Raw genomic sequence first — 17,294 nt, forward strand, 5'->3', positions numbered from 1 at the left:
GAAACAATCGATTACACAATGCGTATAAATTTTGTTCAGCATCAAATTTCTGGAGTTATCAATCTAGTGTGTGTGTGTGTGTGTGTGTGTGTTGCTCAAATAGTTTAAGATTAAAAAAAATGTGGATAATATCAATGCATGAAACAGGGGAAAAACAAGTGAAGAACCAAAGAGTTAAACTTCCTACCGTATGTCCCCCTCATTCTATGGGCCAGGTATGTGGTAGTGTAAACTCCAGTCCACTGTCTGTTTAAACATAGCGAGTTTTGTTATAAGAAAAAAAAACCAAAGCAAAACAAAAAGACAAACAAAAAAAACCAAAAAAACCCCACAAAACCCCAACAATATATATTCGACTGCACTGAAACACACTTGTACAGCAGAGCAAAAAGAAGTTATATTCAGATCCATTTGGTAGACTGAGCCTGCAAGAGCAGGCACATGAATCAATACAAAGTGCACATGTGTGAAAATGACAACGTACACATACACAAGTGTACACATATAAAAGGTATTACTATACATCTATATTTTGTGCATTAGTTGCGAAAATGGTTATAGGAAAAACAAATCTCAAATGTTTACATCATTGTCTTTTGGCAGTAACGGGCAGAGAGTCAAGCCAAAAAAAAAAAAAAAAAAAAAAAAAAGGAAGTTCTTAAGATACCACTAGTTAAGAGAGAAAAAAAAGACTCACTTCTCTGTCAGGTGGGAAAGACCACACACACAGTGAATTCCTAGGACTGGCGTTGGAAGTGAACATCAACTTCAACATCAAGCAAAGAATGTAATAATCTTTTGTATCACTGCATTTTCGGATGAGTCACATTCAGCTGTCAATTTTTGTTTTAAACACTCCTACCAGGTTGTCAGTACTGAAGTGTTCGTACCCAAACCAGTTGTTTTGCCAATAACTTCTTCCTAAAGCAGTCAATGCCCTGTCTCGTCTCTCCAACCAAACCAAAATGTAAAAACAGAAAATAGTCAGCACCATTGTACTGTAGATCTAGCCATCAGCTCCATCCAAATATAATGTGTACAGTGTGGCCTATAATCAAGTGACCACACACACTGATATGCTCTGAGAGAGAATGTGTGTGTCTGTGTGCATGCATGTGATCAAACGTGCTCACACACCAGCATTTACTATGTTTATATCCCACTGTATTTAATGTCTTTCTGTATAATCATATGGTTTCCAATTCATAATTGTACCTTTTATCATGTGCCATCTACCCCTTTCCAGTATTCCTTGTGACCCAGGTACACTTGGTAAAATAAAGACTTATTATATTCTAAGTGTGTGTGATGTGTGTGGCTTCAGCCGTCTCTATCAACAAGGGAGACAACTTGCCTGTCCTGATGACACCATTCAACTCTGTCTAAACCAGCCTTTTATCTCATGACAACAATTTTTAATGCATTTAAGTAAATGAACATAAAAGTGACGTGGCTATATATACATATGTAGACATATTATTGCACAAACTCTAAAATAAACTTTTTTCCTTTCTTTTTTTTTCCTCTTCAAGTTTCATGCTTTTCAAACCAAATCAGATCATTACTTTTGTTCATAATTGCATAATCTAGTATCCTAAAAGCCTTACTATGGCAATCTAATCTAGTATCCTCAAAACCTAAATTCAGCAATCTAACACAGTAACCTCAAAGCCTAAATCTAGGCAATCTAATACAGCATCTCAATACCTAAATTTAGTCAGTCTAATCTAGTATCCTCAAAATCATACTTCAGGTACTCTAATCTTATTCTAGTATCATCAAAACCTTAATCAAGCAATCTATAATTTGATTAGCAAACAAGCAAAATACCGCCCCCCGCCCACCCCCTACCCCTCTAAAAAAGCTGATAAATTAAATACAGACTTGAGAAATGAAAATACAACACACAGAGAAACACACATTTGACTGGGATCTGTGCCTCCATCAAGTCAAAATGCACAATTCCAACCGGTCCATTTGTTTGAAATGAGTTCAACTTAAAAAATTCAGACAAAAATGAGCAAAATCATCAAATGCACTGCATTGTTTACACCACCTTATTTCAACATGGGCTTCCTTTTGATGTGTCCGTCTTTAAATATTGTTCACAAGGGTGCAGAGGTGATTATGAAATAGGTATGACATGAATTAACACACACTCCACTGTGTGTCAATAAATGGTACATCAACATTACTGACAAAACCAGGAAGTACACTGACATTACTGAACAAAAACCTGGAACTGGAAGTACACTATCAACACAAGAGCTGAAGAAAGCATATGAACGCAGCTGATTGTGATGTCACAGTTACAGCAAAAACCCTGCAACAGTATCTACAGTGACAGTTGAAACACAAACACCTCTCATCCATGTCTATATATGTATCATCCAAATCACTCCCGAATCTTTCACTCTCTCCACTTTTCAACACCAGCCTGAGGCAAAAAACACAGATATCACTCATCCAAAATACTTTATTTCAGACCCATTTTCTATCACGAGGCTGACTAGGTTCTAAGATGTGTACTAAAATGTTTTTATCCAATGATACACAGGTGAGCAGAAATGCAGGATCTAGGCCTTCCCCAACCTTGTCCTATCACTGTCCAGTGCCCATCAAGAGCACACACACACACACGCACACGCACACACACACACACACGCCGCACACGCACACACACACGCCGCACACACACACACACGCACACACACACGCCGCACACACACACACACACATCCACTCATGCTTGCACACACAATGCTGCAACCTTAATGCTAAAACAATACTGTTCTTTCATGTCATTCAGTGCTTGTGTTGTGTATCCAGCACATCACACCTGTGAACCACATATATATCTACCCAAAAGCACAACTGTTGTGTACTGAAAAAGTAGGACTTTCAATCTGAGGGTACTGGGTTTTTTTCATCATTTTTGTTTTCTTTTTTAAATGGAAATCAGAAATTTTCATCATCCGGAACTAGAATATATTGAGTCAATCCTTACTTAGTTGTGTCTGCAATGTTTCATGCATTAAGCTGTGTTCATTTTTCGTCTGTTAACGATGCAATAAATGAAGATCGTTTCTTCATGCGCATTTGTGTATTTTTGCAGTGTGGTTTTTCTCCCCTTGTATTCTGCCATTGTCTCTTGTTATTCAGGTTCACTGTCGTTGGTGTGTGGTTTTCCTGGCTTCAAATTCTGACCTGCAGCTTGGTCAGAGCTGTCCTGGGCTTATTCTTCCATCATGCTGATCATCTTCATCCTCCAGTGTCATCTTCTCACTGCCAGTGTTCTCTTCCTATCCGTACTTCTGTCTCTCTCTTTAGTCATCTTCACGCCTGGTGGCAGGCAAGTGAATGTGTCTGGTTGTGTATATAATTATCATGTATAATGTGTGAATGAGTGTAATGTGCGTGTGAATGAGGGTACGTTTGGGGTGAATGCGAGTTCTGTCTGCGGCGTATGGTGGGTGAACGGTGGAGATTTTTCTCATCTCTCATGTCAACAGCTGTGCAGCCCTCCCTGTGCCTGGCCCTTGTTGGTGTGACTGTGCGCGCACGTGTGTGCGTGCGTGCGTATGTGTGTGTGTGTGCATGCATTTTTTCCTGTGTTGTCATGGATTGTCAGTCTCCTTGACTCAAGATGACAGACTCTGTTATTCTCTGAAGAAAAAAATATCCAATAATACAATGATGTTCAGTGATTGTTAATCTCCAAATGAATGATAGGTAAAACCTAATACACTTGGTCACAACACATCAATTATGGTTAATCTTCAAATGAAGAGAGAAATACTAACGAGTATACAATGCCTTAATCATAGCTCTTCAAATTATCCTGATGAACAATAAGATTTTGGCTTTCTGCATGTCTGGATCCATCTAGTACCGCACAGAACAAATAAATCACACTGCACACCAACACTCACCAATAAAGATTGTCTTTGTGTGTGACCAGACAGTGACCCATCTTCAACAACACAACACCTGAACTTTAAATAAGTGTATCATCTAATACAAACATTCTAATAAATAAAATCTAACAAACAGAATAAAACACATGTAATAATACTGACAGCAAGTCCTTCAGAATAATTATGGGAATATAAGATATGTTCTGATTACATTGCTAAAAGTGGTTTGTTTGCATCTGGCAAGAAAAGGTTCAGTATGCCATGTTCACATATAGAATAATCATACCTATTTTAAGTAGTTAAAATGTGAACATTTAGTCTATCATATTCTATCCAAACAAAAAAGATATCCCTTAAAATGCAATGGGAGTCAACAATATTTCTAATTAACTATTCAAAATAGAACGAAATACTTGCAATTTCATGACCTGACGTGCACCACACATTAAATATTTCTCTGTGGTTTTGTTGTTTTTTTTGTATTAGATTTTTCACTTATTTTTCATTTCTAACCCAAGTATTTTGACTTGTCAGCAAATCTCATGTTTCTTCAAACATAAGTGTGTGCAAACTAGAGTACATGACCGACAGCTTGGAATGCAGCTTCTATGAACTGGAACCTCTGGTGATCTATGCAGCTGTCTTCCACCGTATCAGTGTTCTACTGCTATCAATAAAGAGTACTATGGAAGGACTGGTATCTCTACTGCTATGGGAATTCACTTACGGCTTCTTCTTCCCTGAAGGACTTGGACTCGCACACTAGGAGGCAAGACTGCACTGGCTCTTACTGTCTTTGTGCTGCAGCACTGTGAGCTAATTGGCCTTTGGAGACCATCCCAACACCCACTGCCCTAAAACCCTCTGGCCGAGAGAGTGGGGATATAACCTGGGCAAGACGCTCTCCATTATCATCAATTCTAGCCTAGTTTCCTCCTCTGCTGTACTGACGGTCCTAGTCAGACACAACAGACTCTGACACATTGAACACAACACATCAACAGAACATGCACACTGTGGTGGTAGCATCATTCCTACTGACCCTATGTATCACACGGTTATCACTATACCATGACTATGACACACTCTGACCCGATTCCAAACGGTGGGCAACAACAATGCGCACCCTTCCCTGCTGTTCATTCATGCACACAGCTACACTATTCATTCATGCGTTCATACCCACAGCCAAGCTGTTCTTTTGTACCAACAATTATACGTTTCTATTCTCTTTTTCATCAAGCTCTCTCATCTGAGAGTAACAACTGCAACACAACTCGTCCACTGCTACCTGTACACTGTTCTACAGCAAACATTCCTAGTAAACCTTAGGTACACACTGAACTGTTGGTGTAAAGTTTCATTGTCAACAATAGTCTCTCTCTCTCTCTCTCTCTCACACACACACACACAAAAAGAAAGAAAAAATATTCACAAAATTGCACATGCATGACAAACACCGAAGTTCAGAGTAATTGTGACCTTCATTTTTTTTAGATTTTTATTTATCTATTTTTTAGAAAGGTGAAAAAAAGGGTATGAAAAGAAACCCAAAACAACCCAACCCAACCTCACAGTGAAAACATGGAAACAAAATGTGTGGATATCAACAAACAATACATACCATACTTGCACAATTTCTGTTACAGTCAATAACTATTGCTTTTTTTCCCTTTCTTTCTCTTTCGGTACTCAATATGAGTTAGTCAAAGCGCCGTCAACACTTAACACACATGTATGCAGACTCACAAACTCATTGATCCAACTCACAAAGTAACTGTCCTGAAGTCTTTCCCACAAGCCAACCTAAAACCCACATCTCGACACAAACCAATTGAACCATCACAAAGTCACCGTCTTTTCATTAGCAATGAAACAAACATTGAAAACAGAGCAAAAATAATTCTTCCTTCACCTACATTCCTTGACTACAGCTCTCAAGTGCACTCAGTTCTATGACAGGCGTGTAACTGGTTTTGCTCCAGAGCAGCTAAGTTCCCATTGTGGACAACGATCCCATTCAGCCAGCTGGATCTGAACTGGCAGAACAGACACCATCACAGCAACCATCTCAAGTAACACCATACTGTGTCTATTTGATCTGAAACAGTGTGTGCTGACACCCCAGCCAACTACATTCCACCAACACTCATCTTCTGACAGATGGTGCAGCTTGCTGCCACAGCTACTGCACAGTGAACTAGCAGTCACAGCATACTGTTGTTGAAAATTAAAAAAATTAAAAAATGAATAAATCATTCTAATCAGTGACACACCCTCCCCTGAAGAACAGTGGGAAGCTTCAGACTTCATGCTGAGACACAGCCCAAAAATGAAGAAACAGAAATCTCACTGCCAGACACTGAGCCTTCAAAGGCGTGCATGTGATGACATGAGAAGAGTGCTGGCCCTTAGACATGGATCAATTTCACATGCAAGCACTGGTTGATTGACTCAGGGTACTCTGGTTACTTCACTACAAACTTCATCAGTTCATGACTTATTCTGTCAAAGTTTCTTTAAGGTGTTGGTTAGTTTCTTTTTGCATTGTTTTTAAGGTGTTCTTTGTTAAGTTATAGATCAGACAAGTGTTTTTGTTTATAGATTCTGAACACTACAACAGACTGATTTATTGCCAGCCTGTCTCTTGTTCCTGTGAATGGCAGCTTTAGAACCAGTCTCTGCCGTCAACTCCCGATGGTACTTGGTTCAACATTCCTTCCCCCAACCCCCCTATTTTGTTGCTGTTGTCTAGTTTTGTGTGTGCATAAACGAACAGATTAACAGTGTAACTTAAGAGGTCGGTAAACATCGTAACTGGTCTGTCCCCAGGGAATAACGAAAGAGAGAAATATCATTATAATAATAATACTTTTTAACCAGTCTTACAGAATAGAAACAATATGCGTGTGCACATGCAAGCATGCACACACACATGCACACAAACAAACCACCATCACACTCATGCGCACACACACAACATCGTCAACGCCGTAACAATCCTATCCGTGCACAAACATCACTTACACCATCGACACATTTCAGAATTTCCAGAACCTGTACATCAGTCCCTACCCCCCCACCCACCCTCTCTTTCTCTCTGTGCCTCCATGTCGTCATTCTCCTCCTCTGCACACCAAGCCACACACCTTGACTTCACCAAACCCTGTCCACTAAATGCCCGTTGTGTCGCTGTGATCCTCAAGCAGTCAGTGAATCCATTCCTGCTTCAGCAGCTGCTCCTCGTCTTTCTCCTGAAGAGCTGTGTGGTGTTGTTCCTCAAGTCCACCCCCATGCCCCCCCACACCCACCCCCCACCTGGACCATGCTCCAAAATCATGAGTGATTGTGGAGTTTTGCACCAGCAAGCCAGCCATGTGTTCTCTCAACAGTTATCTGCCAGTTCTGAGAAACAAAAACAACCTCCCCCTCCCGACCCTCACCAGACTCCACCCCCCAAACCCTCTCCTTCCAAAAAAACAACAAAACACCCTCAGTACTTTCACTTGAGAAACAAACAGAAAGACACAAAAGTCACTTTCAGCCCAACAACGTTTACCAAGCCGACTTCTGACTGACTGTCAGGAAAAGCAGAAGAGTCTGTCTGTCTGTCTGCGTGTCAGCTGGCCGTGGCGTGAAGCAATGACCGCAGCACTGTGGTTCACCACAGCTGACCATCACTGTGTACACTGGATGTGTGACCAGTGTGACCTCCACTGCTCTGCCTGCCCACGACAGATGGCTGACCTGCCAGCCCCTGGCCAGCACTGACGCCTGAAGGGAGCAAGGTCAGGGCCACACAACAAGACACACACAGTGCCACCCACCTATCCCCCCCTTGTGGCTTGTTGTCCGTTACCCAGCATGCACTGTGTCCCCAAAATGGCTGTTCCACCTCGGCCAGCCCAAGCGGTGAGTGTTACATGGCCACGAGAACCACTGGGGAGAGTTCTGGGCACAGCGGGTCGGGTGGGTGGGAAGGTGTAAGTGGAGGGGGTGGGGGGTGAGGGGGGGAAGGGGAGTGGTGTGGCGTCACAGACAGTGGTGATGGAGGGGAGGGAGGAAGGGGAAGGACCGGAGAGAGGGAGGAGGGGCAGGGGTCAGAGAGGTCAACGTCCCTCTTAGCCCCCCATACACTCCCCACCTTAACCACACCTCTCCCCAGCACAGCACGACGTTGTTTTTCTGTCCAGCTCTTACTCTGTCCCAAGCCATCCACAGGCACCCCCTCCCCCACCACCACCACTCCTGACGTCTGCAGCGATCCAGACCAGGGACCACCACAACACCCACCACTCCTGGCCCACACACACTGAGTTGAAGCATACGCAGGCGGAGATAACCCCACCACTACCTCCTCCTCCTCCTCCCGCTGCAACCCAACCCCTCCACTGCCCCCTCACCCCTCCCACACCCCCTCTCTGTGCACGGTTTCTACACCTGGTCCTGGCCGTAGTAGTGACACTGCACGTAGGAGGATGGAACGAAGCCCTCCACGCCGTCTGACTTTCTGACCCGTGTCCAGCCGTCACCCTGGTCCTCCTCCAGAATCTGCATCTCCTCGTTCTCCCCCATCGGCACCGAACCCTCGTTCATCGCTGTCCACATGGAACACAACAGGTTAGAATAGAACACAACAGATCAGAACAGAGCAGAGCAGAGCAGAGCAGAGCAGAGCAGAGCAGAACAGAACATAACAGTGCAGAGCAGAGCAGAGCAAAGCAGAACAGCAGAGCATAACAAAACAGAGCAGAGGAGAGCAGAGCAGACAACAGAGCAGTAAAGAACAGAACAGAGCAGAGCTGAACAGAAAACAACAGAATGTGTCTTTATTACCGTGTACCAGGATCACAAGAAATATACATATATATCTACACAAACATAACACACATTTTAACCATCCAGGGATTGTGGACAGCAAAGAGTCAGCTGACAGTGGGACTCCTGCCTACCACATCAGAGTGTGGAACAAAACAGGTCAGATCAATTCTGAGACGAAAACGTCCAAGAAAGCCGCACACAACAAACATGCAAGAAATTAACATCTCCCTGCATAAAAAGGTTGGTCAAGACAGAGCAACTGTACAATCTACTTATCTCAGAGAGCAGTGGCCACTGGGATCAATCATCAGTTCTGGCCGAAAATGGCATGTGATTGGCTAGCAAACGGCGGGTTAAGAGAGGGATGTCTTATTACTGAGTTTGCTACAAATTTTGGCCAAATAGAGCAAACCAATAGGCCAAGTCTGCATCAGTCTGACATGACACAGTATATGACAATTTTGGCCAAATAGAGCAAATCAATAGGCCAAGTTTGCATCAGTTTGACATGACACAGTATATGACAATTTTGGCCAAACAGAGCAAACCAATAGGCCAAGTTTGCATCAGTTTGACATGACACAGTATATGACAATTTTGGCCAAACAGAGCAAACCAATAGGCCAAGTTTGCATCAGTCTGACATGACACAGTATATGACAATTTTGGCCAAACAGAGCAAACCAATTGGCCAAGTTTGCATCAGTTTGACATGGCACAGTATATGACAATTTTGGCCAAACAGAGCAAACCAATAGGCCAAGTTTGCATCAGTTTGACATGGCACAGTATATGACAATTTTGGCCAAACAGAGCAAACCAATAGGCCAAGTTTGCATCAGTTTGACATGGCACAGCAAACGACACCAACCAGACCCACAGACAGGACAAAACAGACCCACAGATTACACAGTCACCCACCTTCAAATGGATACAGAGCTCGACATGTGCCAATGACAGGAAACTCTTGGTCGCCGTCTATCTCTGTGTCGGCAAACTCATCACCGTCCTCATCCCCGTCGATAGGTCTGAAATGCACACTTCATCCATAGTCACCTTGTCATTTCTGTATCATGGTCGATAGGTCTGAAACGCACACTTCATCCATAGTCACTTTGTCGATAGGTCTGAAATGCACACTTCATCCATAGTCACCCTGTCATTTCTGTATCATAGTGGATAGGTCTGAAATACACACTTCATCCATAGTCACCTTGTCATTTCTGTATCATGGTCGATAGGTCTGAAACGTACACTTCATCCATAGTCACCTTGTCATTTCTGTATCATCAAAATGCTGGCCACTTCAGCATCAAAACAAATGCAACATGACTATCTTAGTTGTTAACTTAGTATCTATCTAGATCAATGTTCACAATTTTTTTTTTCTGATGGCTGTAATATCTTATCCTTTTGCAAAACCAATTCTTGATGGCAATTAGTGTTCTGACAAATGACAGCTGAAAATGATATCAGGAACTATCAGGGAAAAGACCAAGAGACAATCTTCACAAACATCTAGTAGTACATCCGCTCTTTTTGTGTGCTGTGTCCACTGATCACCAATACATTGTATTGTACAACTCTTTTTTGTCACAACAGATTTCTCTGTGTGAAATTCGGGTTGCTCTCCCCAGGGAGAGTGCATTGCTACACTGAGAGCGACACCCATTTTTTTCATGCCTGCAATTTTATTTGCCATTACACTCCACATATGCACAAACATCCACACATTTGGCATTTCTCTGAGAACATTTCTAGCCAAGTCTGTACAGGAAACACGCATATATATCAACATCATCAACATCACACATGTCCAACTGGTTAAGTCAAACGGTTTCATTGGCCAATCGTTCACATGCATAAATCAACATCAACATCACCCCTGCTCTCCCATCCAGCTCTCTCCAACACTGTAGTTTCCGCTGCTTTGAATCAGTCTGGCCTGTCAGCCTACTTCTACACTGTCTTTGTGGTTAGAACTTCTTTCAAAGCCACTTTCTACACTGTTTTGGGTAATTTGAGAATTTGACCTTGTACTTGCTACCCGAGTGTTGTAAATACAGTCAGTTAATAGTTGTTTATTTTGTTCTTTTGTTTCTAATCATCCAAAAGGGGTGAAAGGAAAAGAAATCTTCAATCTACATTCTCCATGCTACCTATGTATATGAGTAAAAGTATATGTGTGCGTGACTGAAACCTGACTAAATGACACAGGAAATGATATGAGTGCCCAACCCAATGGCAGCTGTCATTCAGCGCTACCCAGGTAGGAAGCCTGTAGTCCAAATGACTCTGTGTTAGTAAAGCACTTAGAGCTTGGTCTCCAACTGAGGATAGCTGCTATGTCAGTATCCATATCATCATCATAATGCGTGCTCCTCACATACTCCCAAGTGAGGCCAGGTACACAGTGCCAGCACTCTGTAAAGTAAGCTCCCTTCCACTAAGTGCAGGTGAGTCTCTTGGTTTTCAGACACAACATGAACATGCCATCAAAATGTATTCAACGTGAGACGTTACGCCAATACTACATACACTATACAGATATCCATTCAACAACAGAGAGGAACACATCTAATCTGTGTTAGGAAGAGGTTTCACACATGTATGAGAATGTGTGTGCAGAATCTTGTTTTTTGTTGTTGTTTGTGAGTGTGTGCGCGCGTGTGCACACGCTTGCATAGTATAAAACAGACAGAAAGAATATGAAAAGCAGACAGATGAAGGTGGAGAGATGGAGAATGAGGGGGAGGGAGGAAAAGGAGAGTGAGAAAGACGGGAACATAGAGAGGTGTTGGTGAGAGAGATGGGTGTGCGGAGGGGAGGGGGGTGGAGAGGAGGACAGGGGGTGGACAGTTCATGGAGACAGCAGGTGATGGCACCACGTTATACCACCACCAAGAAGCTTGGTCCTGCTCTCTTCCCCCCCAACTTCCCTTCCCAACACCTCCCCCTTCCATCCCCTCCCTATCTCCCCCTCTCTCCCTCTCTATCTCTTTCACTTTTTCTGTTTTGTTGTATGACTGTTTTTATTGCTTTTTGGTTTGAATGAAGATGATGATGATTGATGATGGTGGTGGTGATGTAAGTGACCATCAGTGAACATTCCTGATCTCACAGAGAATGAGTGAGACACAGAGAGAGAGGAGAGAGAGAGAGAGAGAGAGAGAGAGAGAGAGAGAGAGAGAGAAAGGAGACAGAAACAGTCCGTAGATGGAAAGTGAAAAGAAAGAAAGAAAGAAAAATAATCAAAGCCAAGAAAAAAAAAGTGAACAAGAAAGAAAGCAGACAGACAGACATCAGAAAGAGTGATTAGAAGACTGACAACAGAAGTCCAATCATCAAACAAAAAAAAGAAAGGAGGAAAAGAACAAAAATCAACAACAACAACAACGAAAAAAGGAGAGAGAGAGAGAGAGGGACAGACAAAGACAGAGAGAAGAAGAAGAAGGAAAAACAAAGCCAAGAGTTGAGAGAACCATGCCAGTAAAGCGTGAATGGATGTCAAGTGAAGGTGGTGGACAGACAGAGAGAGGAGGACAAAGAGGAAGTCATCAGCCCAGAACAGGACACTCAGCAGCGGACACAGAAGAAGGAAGGAGGGAGGGACGTTGCGGCAAGGAAAGGAGGAAGCTACAGACTGACTGACCGACTGACTGACCCCGGCTGGCACAACACTTACGCATACACATTATGCTGCTGCTGGGGTGTGCTGGGGGCCGACACCTGAAGGGCCTGGTGACCGCTGTCCGACGAGTGGATGCTGTCCCCTGACATGCTGTTCCGCCGCTTGCCCTCGCAGTCCGCCAGGTAACCCTGCAACAACGTGTCCCCACAGACACCACGGGCTCCTTCAGCCAACAGCATTTCAAATACCCCCCTACCCCGGGAGTGGTTCACTTGGCACTCCCCCCCCCCACCCTCCCCCCTCTCTCTCTGCCCATTGTGGAACAGCTCAGAAAGTCAGGTTCTCTCTCTTTCTCTCTCATGTTGAGGGTGTTATGTGCATGTGATTTTTGTCATGAAATGGTGCAGTATTGTGTGTGATTTTTGTCATGAAATGGTGCAGTATTGTGTGTGATTTTTGTCATGAAATGGTGCAGTATTGTATGTGATTTTTGTCATGAAATGGTGCAGTATTGTGTGATTTTTGTCATGAAATGGTACAGTGAATCTTTTTATTTTATTTTATTTTTTCTTTAGTTTTTAAAGTACTTGCTGCAGCCTGTTGGTTATATATATATATATATATATATATATATATATATCAACTACTTTACTTTTTCTAGCAGAACAGAAACCACTGAAATATAATTTGTGGCTGAAGCAGATGTCATGTCACAGCATGTCACACACACAATAATTTCACACAAGACTTTTGAAAACTATATTTCTGGAACACATGCATGAACTTGCATTCCTAAAACATATGCTATCATAAAATACTTAAAATAAATTCTGAAAACTTAGAGTCTGACACCTCCCTGCCACCCCCCACACTCCAACACACCCGCCCACACCCACACAATGACCAGACCTCAAACTTGTGCAGCTCCTGTCTGATGGCGTCCAACTTCTGTGCGTTCTCCTCCACCTTCTTGTCCAGCATGTTGGGGTCGCCCAGGGCCGGGTTGTTGGCGTACACGTCCTTCAGCTTCAGCATCCCCTCCCTCAACACACAGCACAACACTCCCCTCAACATCCCCTCCCTCAAACACACAGCACAACACTCCCCTCAACAGCCCATCCCTGAACACACAGCACAACACTCCCCTCAACATCCCCTCCCTCAACACAGCACAACACTCCCCTCAACATCCCCTCCCTCAACACACAGCACAACACTCCCCTCACCATCCCCTCCCTCAACACACAGCACAACACTCCCCTCAACATCCCCTTCCTCAACACACAGCACTCCCCTCACCATCCCCTCCCTCAACACACAACACAACACTCCCCTCAACATCCCCTCCCTCAACACACAACACTCCCCTCACCATCCCCTCCCTCAACACACAGCACAACACTCCCCTCAACATCCCCTCCCTCAACACACAGCACAACACTCCCCTCAACATCCCCTCCCTCAACACACAGCACAACACTCCCCTCACCATCCCCTCCCTCAACACACAGCACAACACTCCCCTCAACATCCCCTCCCTCAACACACAACACTCCCCTCAACATCCCCTCCCTCAACACACAACACTCCCCTCAACATCTCCTCCCTCAACATCCCCTTCCTCAACACACAGCACAGCACTCCCCTCAACATCTCCTCCCTCACACAGCACAGCACTCCCCTCAACATCCCCTCCCTCAACACACAGCACAGCACTCCCCTCAACATCCTCTCCCTCAACACACAGCACTCCCCTCACCATCCCCTCCCTCAACACACAGCACAGCACTCCCCTCAACATCCTCTCCCTCAAACACACAGCACAACACTCCCCTCAACATCCCCTCCCTCAAACACACAGCACAGCACTCCCCTCAACATCCCCTCCCTCAAACACACAGCACAGCACTCCCCTCAACATCCCCTCCCTCAAACACACAGCACAGCACTCCACTCAACATCCCCTCCCTCAAACACACAGCACAGCACTCCCCTCAACATCCCCTCCCTCAAAAACACACAGCACAGCACTCCCCTCAACATCCCCTCCCTCAACACACAGCACAACACTCCCCTCACCATCCCCTTCCTCAACACACAGCACTCCCCTCACCATCCCCTCCCTCAAACACACAACACAACACTCCCCTCAACATCCCCTCCCTCAACACAAAACACTCCCCTCAACATCCCCTCCCTCAACACACAACACTCCCCTCAACATCCCCTCCCTCAAACACACAGCACAGCACTCCCCTCAACATCTCCTCCCTCAACATCCCCTTCCTCAACACACAGCACTCCCCTCACCATCCCCACCCTCAAACACAAAACACTCGCCTCACACTGCTGACAAAGATGGCGATGATTTTTGATACTGGATATATGAGGTGGATACTCAACATCCTCCTCGGAAAACCAAGGTCCTTTTTTTTTTTCCTTTTTCATATGTATCAAAAGTGAAAAGGGAAGCTGGGGTTCTCCTTCTCTCTCCCTTCCCATAAGAAAAAAAAAATCTTTCTAGAATATGAAGTTGAAATTATATGATTGCAAATATGACACTGAGTCTGATTTTGTGAGCATGCATTCACATGGGACAAACATAAATATTCTTTTGAACAACGCAAAAAAAATTTTGAGCAACCCCAAAATCTATGAAATATTGCTGAAAGAAAGTACACCCCCCACCCTACACACACACAACACAAACAAATATACCAACACATGCATACACGGACACACACATACACATAACCCCCCCCCACACACACACACACACACACACACACACACTCACACACAGAGAAAAGAAACAGAACCAATCAAGAGCCCACCTTTCTGCTTGCTCCTTGGCCATTTCCTTCTTGATGACGTCAATTTTCTGCTGCAGCTTGCGTCTCCTCTGGTTGGGGGGCAAGTCGCTGAAGTCTTCCTTCTGGTCGTCCACCTTTCAGCATGCAATGAGAACACCAGTCAGTCAGTTCCTCTCTCACCAACACTCTGCAGTCAGTGATAACACCATCACTGTTGCCGTATCAGTCACTGCCGACTGCCTCACTCAAGCATTTATTCATGGCATTAAAAAATTAAAAAAGGTAGGAAGGAAAGTAAAATATTCTGCATATAGCGATCAGTCAATGTCTCACTAACATTCATTCATTGTCTCACTCACTGACATTTATTCACAGCATGAACACCCCCACCCCCCCACCCCCCCCACTCCCACCCCCCCCAAAAAAGAGGAAAAATAGATATTATGCACATAGTGATAACACCATCAGTAACTGCCTCACTCACAAACATTATTCATGGCATTAACAAACACACAAAAAAGAGGAAAGGAAAGACAGATATTATGCACATAGTGAAAACACCATTAGTAATTGCTTCACTCACTCGCATTTATTCACGCCATAAAGAAACAAATACAATAAAGTGGAAAGGAAAGATAGATATTCTGTATATATATATATGTAGTGATTACGCCATCAGTCATTGCCTAACTCACAAACATTATTCAAGGCATGGCATTAACAAAGAAAGAAAGAGGAAACATGGGCAAAATACTCCCCGATCATTTCAAAACAATAACTCAAAATTAACTTTAAATAAAAACTGTTAAACAAGAAGAAAAACAAGAAGACAAAATGAAAAACAGGATTCATGACTTTGTTTCACTGTCAGAGCATCTATGCATGCAAACACAAACACACACACACATACGTCGTCCAAATACAAAGCCTAGTGAACTGATCCTAATAACAGAAATACAGCCAAGGCTGGCGAAATTTGTTCATGAATGTTTCTCTTCTTAATATGCTCATGTTTATGTTTCATTGTGTCTTATAAACTTTAAGGTTTTATGACAATAAAAAGTATTCTATTCTATTCTATTCACAGAGAGAGAGAGAGAGAGAGAGAGAGAGAGAGAGAGAGAGAGAGAGAATGAAGTACATGTCATAGTTAAAACAAAACCTGAGAGAAAAAAAAAGGCAGAAAAGAGCGCAATAATAAACTGTAAAATGATGAATAATTCTTTTGTCAAACAGCTGTTCATCTGATTTTTCCGGACATGATTAACTGAAATAACGTCTGGTCAATGGCAGAATTGGAATCCATATTTCTTCAGCCAAAGGAACCTGACCACAACAAACAAACAAACAAAAAACCACCCCTAGGTGAGACACTACAGTCCATTCACGGTGATTAAGACTGTTAGTGATAACTGTCCCTTAACTGACTCTGTCTATTCAAACACTCTGACTACAATGTGTGACAATCTGTATACAAAAAAAAAAAAAAAAAAATCATTATATGGCTATATTCAAAGTTGACAAGGAACATGACAGACACCTTAACCTCTGACAACTATAGCTCCAACTTCAATGTGATAGGGAGAGAGAGAGAGAGAGAGAGAGAGAGGCAGAGAGAGTGAGGCAGAGAGAGGCAGACAGGCAGATGTAGACAGCTACATGGATACGGACCAGGCACAAAGTACAGCTTTCAGATGCTAACTTACACTGGTTACAGGCTAGACTTTCCTCCAGGATTTGTGAAGATAAAACATTACATCTTGTAAAGACAGTTATTAAACTACTACCGACATTCTTCTCGGTTCAGCAGAACTGGACTGAGTCAATCTGACAGGATGTACAATAATATATACATCAATGAATACATAAAAATGTGTAAAGACATGCATGCACATCAGACACAGAATGTTAAAAAAAAGAAAAAAAAGAAGAAAAAAAAAGAAGATACCTACTGATTTTCACTTTCTTTCTTTTTTACACACACACACATACATTCTCTCAATAATCATTAAATGATCATAAAGTGAGCACAATCATTAAATCATCTGGACAATCAACAACAAAAATATCAACAAAGTCACACTCTTAAGAAAAGAAAAAAAAAGAAAACAC

At 43.2% G+C, this 17,294-nt stretch overlaps 1 protein-coding gene across 3 annotated transcripts in view; it reads right to left on the minus strand.

Annotated features, from left to right (window-relative positions):
- Positions 1 to 285: 285 nt before the first annotated feature.
- The window catches only part of LOC143290017 (formin-binding protein 1-like), a 61,563-nt gene continuing 44,554 nt past the window's right edge, over positions 286 to 17,294 (minus strand). For 2 of the 3 annotated variants that reach the window (XM_076599342.1, XM_076599340.1), the window contains 5 exons: positions 15,204 to 15,316; positions 13,279 to 13,411; positions 12,424 to 12,557; positions 9,660 to 9,766; positions 286 to 8,515 (listed from right to left, as the gene is read on the minus strand). In XM_076599342.1, the coding sequence (XP_076455457.1) occupies positions 8,352 to 8,515; positions 9,660 to 9,766; positions 12,424 to 12,557; positions 13,279 to 13,411; positions 15,204 to 15,316 (651 nt within the window). In that variant the 3' untranslated portion in view covers positions 286 to 8,351. The remainder of the gene's footprint in view (positions 8,516 to 9,659; positions 9,767 to 12,423; positions 12,558 to 13,278; positions 13,412 to 15,203; positions 15,317 to 17,294) is intronic. The other variant, XM_076599341.1, reaches the window with a different exon arrangement.

The sequence above is a fragment of the Babylonia areolata genome, chromosome 14, assembly GCF_041734735.1.
Source record: "Babylonia areolata isolate BAREFJ2019XMU chromosome 14, ASM4173473v1, whole genome shotgun sequence".
NCBI lineage: Eukaryota > Metazoa > Mollusca > Gastropoda > Neogastropoda > Buccinidae > Babylonia > Babylonia areolata.